This window comes from Typopeltis vanoorti, chromosome 7, assembly GCF_054136105.1.
Source record: "Typopeltis vanoorti isolate ZY-2024b chromosome 7, IOZ_Tvanoo_1.0, whole genome shotgun sequence".
Lineage (NCBI taxonomy): Eukaryota > Metazoa > Arthropoda > Arachnida > Uropygi > Thelyphonidae > Typopeltis > Typopeltis vanoorti.
The window spans coordinates 98221850-98237103 of NC_143555.1; the positions used below are offsets into that span (position 1 = coordinate 98221850).

General features: G+C 37.3%; 1 protein-coding gene across 1 annotated transcript in view; it reads right to left on the minus strand.

Moving 5' to 3' along the window:
• Window positions 1-1255: 1255 nt before the first annotated feature.
• Window positions 1256-15254, minus strand: part of LOC150104894 (xylosyl- and glucuronyltransferase LARGE1-like) — a 413744-nt gene continuing 399745 nt past the window's right edge. Inside the window, exon 20 of the mRNA XM_090396042.1 lies at window positions 1256-1630. Coding sequence (XP_090252168.1) covers window positions 1537-1630 — 94 coding nt within the window. The 3' untranslated portion in view covers window positions 1256-1536. The remainder of the gene's footprint in view (window positions 1631-15254) is intronic.

Genomic DNA, 15254 nt, shown 5'->3' on the forward strand with positions numbered 1-15254 from the left:
TGTTAATGCATTACAGCATACACTTACTGTAAATGTGTAAGCAATAGTGTGATTGATTAAATCAGACCTACATAAAATTTGAGTTAGGTACAATTCAAGAAAGTCAAGGACCACCTGTAAACACAGAGAGAGAACAAATGAAATATGTTCATAAATATTTAACCCAATAACCTAGAAAATTATAAGTACAGCATCTGGGTCATATATGATAATGTCCTTTGATTACCTAGATATGGCATAGCTGACTGTTTGGATACCATCTTAGAATATCAGCACATATTAAAATGTTAAAGGAGAGAAGAGAAAAGTCATACTAAATGTTTAGTTCTAAAATTATGAATTCCTGTTTCTTTATTAATTTTAATGTATAATCAACTTTCACTATGGTTAAACTGTAGGGACCAAAGAAATACTGTAGTTTATTAGAGTACAGAGGTTTGCTATAATGAATTTTGTTTAGAATATTGTTGCTACTGAGTTTTCATCAGGAATTTTCAGTGAATAAATCAACTATAGTGAAGTAATACAATCAACTATAGTGAAAGTTGATTCTAATGATGCAAATATAATATTATCTATCATGAAAATGCTTTTGTTTTCTCTTTCTATGGTTACGAAACTTTTTAATTCACAAGGGACGTGCTGAAAGTAATGTCTCCCCATGTGATAACTCCCCATCCAAAAGAGATATGCCAGTGAAACAAACAAACAAGCAAAAATAGTTTGAAGACTATTTTCATATACTCTCATCATAATCTCCCACACTTTCAATTCTGACATAGTGAACTTTTTAGTTTGTTTTTGGAACTGTTTCTGACCTCTGCTTTGATCTGCTCATCATTTTCAAAATGGATTGAAGACATGCTTCAAGGGTATCCATTTTGAAAATGACAAACAGGTCAAAGTAAAGGTGAGAAAAATAGTTCCAAAAACAACCTGTCAACTTTGGAAAACTTGTTATGCAGTGGAGAAATATATTGAAAGGGAAGGAGAGAATGCTGAGAAATAATGTATATATGAAAATAAAGTAGAAACCTCAATTTTTTTTTTTTTTTTTTAATTCACTGACAGTTTTCTTTTGGGATAACACCCTCCATAAACCACTGAATGGAGTGAAAGATAATCATGCTATCAATAATTATCTAAAATAAAAATATTGGCAATGAAGTCTCATGAGGTGCTTAGTTATTTCCTTTATTAATTCAAGAAAAAAAAATCCTTACTTTGATTTCCTTTACGAGGTTCATATCAAAAGTCAATCTCTTCGACAAACAATTACAGGTCCAGCAATATCATTACATAAAGGAAAATTAATGCCAGAAATCCCTCTAAATTTCTTTCTTGCTGCCTAGGGGTGAGATGGATAATCTGTCTATGGAGAAGACCATGGCAGTGAGTCATTTTATAATATACAACAAATGTACACAAGTTCTTCCAAAATGCTTCTCAACTTAAGTAGCACCTGATGCAGTCCAATAATAAAATTATAAGGGTAATTTTACACCCTGATGCCCCTGATGGTTCACATATTTCCTGCTACCTCTTCAGTTTTTTATTTTCTGTGGTAAACTGCTTCCCATACCTGCGTGACAAATCCTTCACAAATTCTGCTTTCAATACTTTTAAACACCTGAAAGAAGCCATAATAAATGAGAAAAGATCAGCATTTTATTAATTCCAATAAACATATAATTTAAGCAACAAATAACATTAAGTGAGTCTTTCATTTAATAATTCTAATAGAAGATCAGATTACACCAAAGTGAGCCAACCAATGGCTAAGTCAGACTAGTATCTCCTTCAATTTTAATAGCTGACTTAATTAATTATAGGCTATATATGTTGCTATGTGGAACAGCATATAACTGTACCGTTTTGGACAACTTTTCATTGTCACTTTACGCTACCTTGCCAAGCGATGCATATGATAGGTGATAATATGCATCAGTTGATAAGAGTAACCATGAGGTGATTACTGATTACCTGGGTTCTTCCTTGTCATATCAGAATGTCTGAGGAAAGGATATATATGTGGAACTACAAGGTGCTGGTAATTATGAAAACCTTAAGAGACAAATGGAAGGTGCTATAGCACGTGGAAAGAGAAGTTGGGTGAAAAGAAGACATGCTCCTCAGACACTGATCAAAAGATATTTAATGGCAGCAATTGCTGAGCATATTCCAAAGGTGAAATGGATAAATAAAGTAGAAATAAAATAGATTGATGCGATTAAGCATGCAATCTAGAAAAGAAGGCTTTATGAGGCAGCATAAGATTAAGGATAATAATTTACATAAGAAGTAAATAAAAAGGCCAGACAGGTGACTCAATAAGGTACAACAACAAAAAAAAGTGCAGTGTGAGCAGAAATTGTCCTTTCAAGCCAACAAATAAATCATGGAGTTCTTTCGATATGCAACAAGTTGAAAATTGATTATACAAGGATGAAAATTGCATATTGGTAACTGCTACTACAGAGGATACAGTTGAAGTATTCGATGAGGTATTTCATCTTCAGGAATGCAACATCATGAATAGCTTGAGTGTAAAGGATATGGCAGAGGAGGAACTGATAGTGAATGAACAGGAGATATAGAATATGATCAATTATGTAAACTTCATATTAATGAAGTTTACATATTCATATTCAATGAAAGTCTGGCTGAAGGAAAGGTAAGATAGTGCCATTGCATAAGGGTGGTAGCAGACTGGAAGTGTCTTATAGACCAGTTTGTGTGTCATCAGTAGTCATTAAAATCTTGGAGAAAGTAATGAGAGACTGTATATAGCATTGGGCAGATGAGGGTAATGTTATCTGTGAGAGTCAACATGGATTTGTGAAAGGGCGCTCTTGTTTTAGCAATATGCTAGCCTTTTATAATAAAGTTACAAGAACATTAGATGAGGGAAAGGCATATACTGCAATTTTCTTAGACTTAGCGAAGGCATTTGAGATGGTGCCACATAAGCTGATATTTAAGTTGCAGCATATGGGTCTGGATGTCAGATTGTCAACTGGATTCTAGATTGGCTGTATGATAGGCATCAGAGAGTTGTGTATGGTGGAGCAGTTTCAAGGAGGCAGAGGGTTACAAGTGGGGTCCCACAGGGCTCAGTACTAGGACCTATATTGTTTAACCTTTATATCAATGACATTGCCAGTGGATTGCAAGAGTATATTCAGTTGTTTGCAGATGATGCAAAGCTGGGAAGGATTATTAGTAATAGTACAGATGTGGTAGCCCCACAAGAGGATTTGAATGAACTAAATAGAGGGTAAATGAATGGGGTGTCGGGTTTAATGCAGCAAAATATAAGGTCTTGAGGTTTGGGACACATTGATGGGATGCTGCATACTCTATGGGAGGAGTTAAACTGGAGGAAGTAGCAGAGACAAGAGATCTGGGTTTGATGATTGATAGAAACCTGAAATTTAGGGGACATACTGCAAAGGTAGTGAAGGTAACACAGAGGATTGCTGCAATAATGAGAAGGACACTGACCTGCAGAGATAAAATGGTTATCATTCCAATGTATAAGACTCTGATCAGACCACACTTAGACTGTTGTTTTCATATCTGGTCCCCAGGATTTGAAGGGGATAAATTAACTGTGGAAAGGGTACAAAGGCAGATAACAAAGATGATGTCGAGACTGTACAATGTTAGTTATCAGTCAGGATTTCTCCATGACTGCAGATCGTAAAGAGTCCAGCTATTCCTGTCTTGGGCCTTTCTTCTCCATTTTCTTCCAACTTTCTTAATCATTGGGTCTTCCCAGCTTAAGGCTGGTCTTCCAGGTTTCCTTTTGGTACCGCTCAGATACTAGTTTGTAACTCTGACTGTCCATCTGTTGTCTCTCATTCTGGCGAGATGTCCTGCCTATCTTCTTTTGCTGTTGCAGATTGTTTTTATTATATCTGTGAGTCCAGACTTCTTCCTGATTTCTGTGTGTCTTACGTGGTCTATTTTGTTTATATTGCACATTCTTCTTTCTATAGCACGTTGAGTTGTTATTAAGCTTTGTTCTTCTTTTAAAGTTGTGTTCCATGTTTCACTGCCATAAGTTAATGCTGGTAAGATGTTACTATTGAAAAGATTGGCTCTTATGTCTGTATCTATGTTTTGGTTGATAATTTTTGATTTTATTTTGTTGAAGGCTATCCAAGCAGTTCTTTTTCTCCTTGCTATTTCATTTGATATATCATTATTCATTTTTATGGACTGGCCGAGGTAGATGTATTCTTCAACTTTTTCAATGGTGTGCGATTCTAGAGTGATTGTATGATCTTTACAGTATTTGTTTTTCATCCATTCATCTTGTTTTGTCAGGGTGTATTTCCAATCCAATATTTGGCAGTTTTGGCTTATGTTATTCAGCATTGATTCTAAGCGTTTAGGTGAGTAAGATATTAATACCACATCATTGGCGAATAATAGGATATTTAATATTTCACCATCAATGTTTATTCCATCTTTCATGTCAATTTTTCGAATGATGCTGTCCAGAGTAGATGGGAAGAGATTAGGTGATAAGATATCACCCTGACGTACTCCTCTACTTAAGTTAATTTTAATCGGGTGTTGAGGTATTAGTAATACTAAGGTATCAGTGGAGGAATTTTTTGAGGCTTTAGAAAAAGCAACTCACACAATGAAAAAAGGAAAAGTTGGTTCTTGTCGGGGATCTAAATAGCAGAGTAGGAAATGATTGTCAGACATACAAAAATATTTTGGTAAAATTTGGAGAAAAGAGCAAAGCTAATAATAATGGCAAATACTTGTTGGATTTCTGCTCAGGACATGGGCTGGTTATTACTAACACCATGTTCCAACATAAAAATGTGCACAAATTCACATGGAGAGAAGAGGCAAGGAATAAGAAAAGCCTCGTTGACTATGTTATTGTTGATATTAATGTTTTCTTTCTGGTGCAGGACACCAGGGTGTACAGTGGATTTGAAATTGGAAGTGATCATCATTTAGTCTTGAGTAGGATAAAATTGAATTTAATATTGAAAAGAATAACCTGTAAGAAAGTTTTAAAGCGAATAAAAGTTGAGCAGCTCTCAGATGTGAACTGTAGACTAAAATACACAAAGATTATTGAAGAAAAAATGAAAGAGTTTGAGAACAGGAACCAAATCTTGGAGATTCAGTGGCAAGCCTTGAAGAAACCCTTAATTGATTCAGCCAGAGAGGCATGTGGTGAGGGTGTCTGCAAGGATATAAAAATCAGAACCCCATGGTGGACACAGGAAGTTAAAGAGGCAGTGAAGGAAAAGAAGAAAGCATATCAAAAGTTCCTGGCAAATAAGTCAGCTTGTGATCTTAGAGAATACAGAGACAATTGTAAGAATGCTAAACACTGTGTAAAACTAGCTAAACAAAAGTCATGGAAGGACTTTGGCAAGAATATAGAAAATAAACATCAAGAAGGTGGCAAAATATTCTGGAGGTTGTTGAAGAAGCTTAGAAATGGAGGAAAGAGTGCTGTAAAAGGAGTTAGAGATAGAGATGATAAAGGTGACATGAAAACAGGAGAAAAAGATACCCTTGAAGTATGGAGTAATTACTTCAAAAAATTGCTAAATGAAATAAGCAGTGAGAGCACAGTGGTAAAAAAACACTCAACAGGCATACAGTCAGGAATACATGTCCATACTTGAAGTAGAAAAAGCCATCAAAGGCTTGAAATGTGGAAAGGCAGCAGGAGTAGATGATATTCGACCAGAAATGCTGAGGTATGGTGGTATAAAAGTCTTACAGTGGCAGCACTACATAGTTCTGAAGGACTGGACAGAAGGATGAATTCCCAATGATTGAAGTAGAGCTCTCATAGTACCCATATATAAAAAAAGGAAAATAAAACGGAATGTGAGAATTACAGAGGTATTTCCCTACTGAGTGTTCCTGGTAAGATTTATTCAAGTATACTTGAGAAACGGTTGAGAAGAATTGTGTAAAAAAAGCTTGGTGAAGAACCAGATGGATTCAGGCCAAATAGAGGCTGTCAGGGTCAGATCTTCACTTTACGAGAAATAGTTGAGAAATCATGGGAATATAACATAGATCTGTATTTAAGTTTTGTCGATCTGGAAAAGGCATATGACAAGGTGCCAAGAGAGAAACTTTTCAAAACGCTACAGTTGTATGGTGTCAATTGGACATTATATCAAGCAATACTTAGTCTTTATTTGAGTTGTAAGTCAGCAGTTAGAATTAAACGAAGTACAGGAAGATAGTTTAATGTTAATCTGGTGCGAGACAAGGATGTACATTATCCCCTCTGTTATTCATTATCTATATGAATCACATTATGAAGGAAAGTGGTATTAAACATGATATCAAAATGGGAGATGTTAATGTCAGCTCTTTGCTTTATGCAGATGATGTTATACTTCTAAATAAATCCACTACAAGTCTGCAAGATTCTCTGACTAGATTGAATAGCTGTTGTAATAGATATGGTATGAAGGTCAGCAATAAAAAGACAAAGACAATGAAAATAGGCAGAATCATTGAAAATGTCAACTGTGTTGTGAATGGAGAATGTGTGTAACAAGTAAAACATTTCAGCTACTTAGGCACGATTTTTACTGAAGATGGTAAATTAAATATAGAAATAGACAACAAAATCAGCAAAAATCTTATTCCATATGAATAAATTCATATGGAATAAGAGAGAAATTAGTCGGAACACTAAATTAGCTGTATGCAAGACAGTGTTCAAACCAGTTTTAACTTATGGTTCTGAGAGCTGGGTCAGAAGTAAAATATTTGATCAAAGACTAGTGACTGCAGATATGAGAGTCCTGAGAAAGATTATAGGCGTGAACAGATGGCATCAATGGCAATATCATATTAAAAATGAGGATATTAGGAAAGAACTTGACATTGTCAGCATCCAGGAATGTGTTAGCAGAGTTAATCTCAGGTGGTATGGTCACTTAAACAGAATGGGCGAGGAAAGATTAGCAAAACAAGTGTTCTCACCCAGGTTGGCAGGAAAACGACTCAGAGGAAGACCAAGATATAGGTGGATTGATACAGTACAAAGTGCCTTAGACGATAGAAATATAAGATCTGATAATCTTGGAGTCTTGAGAAGTAACAGACTGATTTGGAGGAAAATTGTAGATAGGAAGTTAGTAATAATGTAAATTTTTCATGTAGTACTATCATACCTTGTACATCCCTTGGGGATACATGGCAGGAATTTGATTATTATTGTTATTATTATTGCAGGTATCTCCATGGAGTCAGTAGACTCACTGCGGGAGATCAAACTATCATAAACAATATCTATCATAATCTGTTCTTGAATTCATTTACAGACGAAGAACTCACAACTCAGTCAGGCAATGCATTCCACTCATTCACCACCCTCCAGGCAAAAAACCTTGTTCTCATACCCTTGTTAACCACACTTTTCCTTAATTTCCAGGGATGACTTCTTGTTCTTCCATCACTATCATACAGCTGAAACATTTCCCATGCATCAATCTTATAAAAACCGTTTAGTAATTTAAATGTTTCTATCATATCCCCTCTTCTCCACCTATCAACCAATCTCTTCAATCTACAAGCTCTCAATCTATCAAAGTAGGGAGTATTTTTTATGTCACTCACCAACTTAGTCACTCTCCTCTGAACTCTTTCCACAGCTTCCTCATCTCCAAGGAATCCAGGTGACCAGACTTGAGCACAGTAATCCAAATGTGGAAGTATCAATGCTTTATAAAGGGGAATAATAACCTCTTTATCTCTGGATGTTAGTGTGTTCCTCAATAACCAAGTAATCCTATGTGTAATCTTGGACACATTAGCAATGTGTCCCCTGAACTTCATTTCCCTATCTACCAACAGCCCTAAGTCCCTAGCCTCATCAGTCTCTTGGAGTACCGTTCCATCAATGTAGTTGTCAAGTTCTACTGCCTTATTGAGTAATCTTTTAATTCCAAAATGCATAACTTTACACTTTTCCATATTGAACTGACATCCCTTTCCTTTTGCCCATTTTACTAGCTTATTTAAATCATCCTGCAAAATTTCAACATCAGCTTGTGACATCCCTTTCCTTTTGCCCATTTTACTAGCTTATTTAAATCATCCTGCAAAATTTCAACATCAGCTTGATTTTTTATTGTGCTACCCAACTTTGCATCATCAGCAAACAACTAAATATCTCCCTTTAAGCCATTTCCTATATCATATATGTACAAATTAAACAACAATAGCCCAAGCACAGAGCCCTGAGCCACACCACTGGTCACCTGCCTCATCCTGTACTCTGCTCCTCCATAAACCAACTTCTGATATTTCTCCCTGAGCCATTCTCCTATCCATATCACCAGTTTAGTATCCATCCCCATCTGTTCCAATTTGCACAACAGTATTCCATGGGGTATCCTGTCAAAAGCCTTAGCAAAGTCCAGAAGTACTACTGTGTAGCCATTACCTTTGTCCAACTCAATAAGGCAGTAGAACTTGACAACATATCACCACATCTGGAAGGAACACTGCAGGGGAGTGAAGAGCATCCTTAATCATACCTGTTTAATATGAGTCTTGCAAGACGGCAAGTTCCAAAGGAATAAAGAGAGAGCAAAATTGTTCCACTTCACTAAGAAGAAGATAAAATTATAATTTAGAGCCCAGTCTTTGTGTCTGAAGCTGTGATTAAGGTGCTGAGAGATTGGTGAGATCTAGAATTCAGAAATTGGTTGATAATGGTAGTATTTTCTATGATGGTCAACGTGTCTTTGTTAGGGGAGAGGTCATGTTTTAACAATCTGCTTACATACTGTGACAAATTCACTGTATAAAGGAAATGCACATACAGTGGTATATTTGAATTTTTCAAAGGCCTTTTATTGGTTATTACACAAAACTGGTAAAAACAAATTGAAATGGATGGGACTGGATAAGCAATTAGCTGTCAGATAGGTATCAGCAGGTTGTGTGCAGGGAGAGTGTATAAAAGACGAGTGTGTTCAAGCAGGGAAATAACAATTCAATGGTGATAATAAATGCAATCTAGCAAGATAGGATGAACAATAGTATAAGAAATAAGGCTTCAGGGGATGGTCTCAATGGCAAATAGCAACACCAAATGCCTTGTTATTTCTAATGCTTAGCAAGGAGTATTAGAAGAAATGGACAGACTTTGCTAAAATTAGTGAGTTCACAAATCATTAGCATAAGTGATACATGGATGATATCGCACCCCCATACAGAACTTGTTGATACCTATCAGATATCCAGTCTCCAATCCAATGCACTAATCTAATATCCAACCCATCAGCTCTAGTTTGACTATCAATTTATCATGAGGTACTCTATCAAAAGCCTTTGCAAAATCTTATCATTGTGTATACCTCTCCTCTGTCCAAGGAAGCAGTCACTTTATTGTAATAAGTAAGTAGATTAATAAAACATGACCTCCCTTTACCATATCCATGCAGTCCATGAAAGATAATACCATTGTTGTCAACCCAACTCTGGATCCTAGTTCTCACAAGCTTCTCCAACAACTTAACCACAACACCTGACACACAGATAGGCCTATAATTTAATGCTTAAGTTCGATCACCTCCTTTATGAAGTGGCACAATCTTGCCCTCCTTCCAATCTTTAGGAACTTGACCGAGTGCAAGAGTCATATTAAAAAAATATGTCAAGGTAGGTGTCAAGTCCCACAGTCTTATTAACATCTAGTTTACTCAACTCCCCATACACCTCTTGTTCACTTACAGTCAGTCTCTCCTCCCCATCATCTACTGTTCTCAATCTCTCCATGTAGTCACATTCACGAGATTGAAAGACCTTTATGTAATAAAAGCTCATTAAGTATCTCCACCACACATTCTACAACACCTGTCTTTATACCATTTTCTCCTATCAATATCATCCTTCCATAATCATACTTTCTTTTGCTGGCTACATATCGAAAGAACTCCTTAGGATTCTTTTTGGCTTCATTAGCTAACTACTGTTCATACCTCTCTTTAGCTACCCTCACCAACCAAGCCACCCTCCTTGCCTGGTCTTTGTAGACCTCATGGAATTGGTTATTTCCACTTCTCTTATGCTGCCTCAATGCCCTCTTTCTCTGTATCACATGCTCATCCATATTCATCCATCTCACACCTTATTTAAACTTCTCACCCTTGGAATACATTTAGACATTGCATCTACTAGATAGTTTTTGAAAATCCCCAAAGCTGCATTGATCTCTTTTCCAGCTAACTCTTCACTCGTGTTACACCTGCAAACTGTCTCCTGAGCTCTTCATAATCACCACCCTTGTAGTTCCACATATACCCTTTTCTCACAGAGGTCCTCACACTGCCGGCAACAACCCAGATAATCACCTCATGGTCACTCTCACCAATTGATGGATGATTTGACACCTCGTTTATAATTACATCCTCTGATGAGATGACCAAATCCAAGATCCTCAATCCTCGCTTGCCCTCTGTTACATACTGCCTGAGGTAGTTGTCCCTCAAAAACTCATTTTCTTTACTTCCAGTTGCTATCTCATCATTCCAGTCTATATTGCCATAATTAAAATTGCCCATAATGATCACCCTTTTCTTATTTGCTTGGCTAATTTGATTATACATTTCATTATCACCACCATCCACATTACCTGGTCTATAACAACATCCAACCAAGTATTTGATTCCATTGAACTCTATCTCACACCATACTGCTTGAAAACCACTGGCACTATTTCCCACTCGCATCACTACTTTGTATGGACATAGCTCTTTCTCTATCATCAATAGCACCCCCCTCCCTTTTTACCCCTTCTATCCTCAAGAAACACATCATACCTTTCCATCTCTATTCCTGTCAGGATGTCATCCTCTTCGAACCACGTCTCGCTTATTCCGACAATCTTTGGGTGAACAGACACAATTAATGCAACCATTTCGTCTGCCTTGTTTCTTATACTTCTAGCATTTGAATACAAACACGACAGCTCATTTCTGGATCTACAGCTAGTTCTACTGATACCACCCACTCGATGTGATCTCTCCATGCTCGACTGGGGCCATTTCTCTTTCTGCTTATTCATTTTAAAACCCTTTTCAATTCCAACTGTTTCCTCTTGATCCCAGGTCATCCCATTCCTTTCCCCTCTACACATGCTCTCACCTCCTCTCGGAGCATCCACCTTTCTCACGCTGTATACCCCTGTCCAACCTGAGCCTCCCCGTTTCCCTGCTCCTTTTGCACACCCATTCTCTCATTTTCTATACTCATACCACTAACTTTCTCATTTATAACCACCTCTTCAATCTCTCCCGTCTTACTTTCCTGCTCTTCCACATCACTTCCTGCTTGATCTGATTCATTCTCTCTCACTCTACTCACTTTTCTACCTTCCAGCAGCTGTCTCTCCAAGCAACTCACACCATAACCACTCAAATGCAGCCCATCGCTCCCATACAGCTCACTTCGTTCCTCAAACTCACTCCACACATTAACAAACTGCACTCCTGTCTCCTCACACATTTTAGCCAGCATATCATTCATAATCCTTGCTCTCCACCTCATCTCACCATAGTCATACCTAGGCAACACGCTGACCACCCTTCCTGTCACACTATTCTCTTTTATCCTTTTAAGCAGCCTCCTGATATCCATTCTGACCATCCATTCGTACTGATCAAACCCATTAACTCCTTTGCTCGCTCCCTCCTCATATCCAATGCCTAAATCACTGTACTCATTTTACCGCCTAGAAAACATACCTTATGCATCCTATCATTTAGCACACCTTTGATAATGGAGTCACCATACAACGCCACTCGCTCATCTTTCGTTAACTCTTTCGTGCCACCACGATTTGTTTTAATATTTTTTACCCGAATTTTCTTAATTTCATTCTGGTGAGTGAAGGCAGGTGATAATGATGATGATAATAATAATTATCATCATCATCATCACCACCACCACCATCATCACTCACCAGAATAGATGGGATTGGATAAGAGACTAGTTAGTTGGATAGGTGATCAGCTTTCCGATAGGTATCAGCAGGTTTTGAGTGGAGGGAGAAGAGCATTTGAGAAGAGTGTGATCAAGGAGTCAAATAACAATTAGATGGTGAGGATGTGAATGTAAGCTACCATGACAGGTGTGAGATGATGTTATTAGCAATTTTTCAATTGATAACAGTGTGTAACACTATTATCAACTGAAAAACTATGGAATCACAGTGGTGATCTGGCATGGTATGATCAATTGAAGAAGAGAAAGAAATTGCTAGTACCTGGACCTTTGTTTGAGATCCACTGGGAGGATAAATATAATGGAAGTGGGATGAATGATAGCATAGGCTAAGAAGATGAAGTGTCACAAGAAAGAAAACTCTGCATATAAAAGGAGATTGGCTGAGGCAGCAAAATGAAAAATTCTAGAGAATTCTAATATGTGGAAAGTATAAGAAAGTGACCATATGGCATCAGAAGATGCCGTATGGTGACTCAGCTGCTCGGTGATATGCCACACCAATCCTTGCCATGTGGTCCTGTTGTATGCTTTTCTGGAGGCTTCAACTCTCTGAAGATCAGTCACTCCAGACATATGATTCATCCATTTAATTGACAGTCTCTCCCTTCCTCATTTTCCCAAGAACTTTACCTTCTATTACTGTTCTGAGAAGTACTCTTCCATCTTTTCAATGTGTCCAAAGTATTTCAACTTTCTTTTGTCAATATCCTTAAGTAGTCTTAAAGTTCTACTGATCCTTTCATCCTTTCTAGCACTCATCTATTCATCTGCCTTTCAGTATATGATATCCTCAACAGACTTCTGTAACGCCACATCACAAAAGCAGCTATCCTTTTCCTATCAGACTTCTTTTGGTTCCAACTCTCACATCCATACGCCGCTGTTGGAAAAACATCTACATCCAAAATCCTCAACTTTGTTCCTGTGGAGATAGATCCATCCTTCCAGATTTTAGACAAGTCTCTGACTTTTCTTTTAGCCATTCCTAATCTTCTTCAAATGTCTTCTGAAAAGTGATTCTTCATATTAATAATGGATCCCAAGTACTCGAACTTTTTGACTTCAATTCTTTCTCCATTAAGGTACACTTGTTTCTCAGGAGCTTCTCTTTCTGTATTTCCTTTGAGAACCATAATCTTTGTCTTGATAGGAATGAGCTGAAGTCCACTGTTCTTATTGATCTTGTTAACTTTGTCAATAATCCCTGCCTAACTTCCTGAAGCAAATCAGTTAATCTAACACCTGTTCTGTGGCTTCTCTCTCAGAACACGTTAGCTATTAATCTGATAGTATGTTGAGGAAAACCCATTCTTTTCATTACTTCCCACATGCTGAACACAATCAAAAGCATTAGAGTAGTCTATGAAACACATTACCATAGGGAATCTAAATTCTTTAAACTTTTATATGATCTGTCTAAGGCAAGGAATTGATCTCTAGTACCCTTACCTTTCCTAAAACCTGCTTGTTCCTCAGGCATCTCTGCCTCAACTTTGACCTCATTCCTATTTAGAATGACTTTTAACAAAATTTAAGGAGATATTAAACTAATAGTGCTATAGTTCTTGTAATCCTTCGTATCTTCCCTTCTTATGTAATAGTATGAAAACCTTTGAGTCTCTAGGCTATGATACTATCTGCCATATGCTCGTAATCAACTGAAGCACTGTTAGCCCTCCATCCCCTGTGGCCTTAATTAACTCTGCTGGGATTCCATCTGTACCTGGGGATTTATTGTTGTTAAGCTGTTTAACTGCTCTTTCAACCTCATGCCTAAGTGGAGGAGTTTCCAAATCTAAATTTTCCTGATGAGAGGGCTCTTCCAAATTTTCTTTGTTCTCTCTGTTGTACAGTTAATTCCTCACAGGATTCTTTCCATCTGTTTTTGATTTTTCTTTTACTGGAAATTGGAATGGAGCAGTTGCTAGTACTGCTCCATTCCTGTTCTTTGATGACATTCAATTTGGGCTTGTGCTTTAAGACATGAACTAAACAAAACATCCTTTCATAATTTGTCTCCTCATCTCTTCACATTTATTAGTATAAAACTTTTCCTTTTCTTGCCTGATGGATCTTCTGACTTCTCTATGTAATTTCTTATATTCTTCAGTCCCTGTGACTTTTTGTTTTTCAAACGGCCTTTTTTTTATTAGATCCCACAGTGAATCAGATATCCATGTGTCTCTTGTATATTTTGAGCCGTGTCCGGACAATTCATCGTGGGGGACAATTCATCGGCAAGACAATTCATCATAGAAAAATTCATTGTGTGAACTATTGCTCGCTGAAAATGTTATTCGCTAGAAAATTGAAATGATATTGCATTGATACCGATATATGAAAAGTAAATGCAGCACAAGATAAATTTCGCAAAATATAATTTTATTATGTATCTATGTATTAGTCCATGCGGTTAGCCGAGTGGCTGGTTGCTTCACAACCATATGCCTGGGAAAGGAATGTCCTGGGTTCGATTCCCATCAATGATGTGAAGAGTGTAGGATCTTTCTCAGACATAGTCAAGTTAGCCAGTCTTGGGTGAGGACTGTAGGGTTTTTCTCCACAGTTTATATGGGATTTTTCCTTCTGCAAGCTTTCTTTCTTTCTTTCTTTTTTTTTTTTTTTTTTTCTTTTCTTTTCTTTTTCTTTCTTTTCTTTCTTTCTCAGACATAGTCAAGTTAGCCAGTCTTGGGTGAGGACTGCAGGGTTTTTCTCCACAGTTTATATGGGATTTTTCCTTCTGCAAGCAGGTAAACCAGCCTTGAGAATGTAACACTTCTACAAACATAGGATACACTGGGAGGCATAGGCCAACCACTTTGCTGTTTGCTTGAGGGAGGAAAAACCCCCACATAAACTGGGGAGAAAAACCCTGCAGTTCTTGCCCAAGACCGGCTAATTTGACTATGTTTGAGAAAGATCCTACACTCCTCACGTCAGTGACAGGAATCGAACCCAGGACACTCCTTTCCCAGGCATATGGTTGTGAAGCAACCAGCCACTTGGCTAACTGCACAGACTAATACATAGATACATAATAAAATTATATTTTGTGAAATTATCTTGCACTGCATTTACTTTTTATATATCGGTATATCAATGCAATTCATTTCAGTTTTCTAACGAATAACATTTTCAGCGAATTTTTTCACTAATCAATAGTTCGTGCGATGAATTTTCCTCACAATGAATTTTTCCTGTGATGAATTGTCCCCGTGATAAAT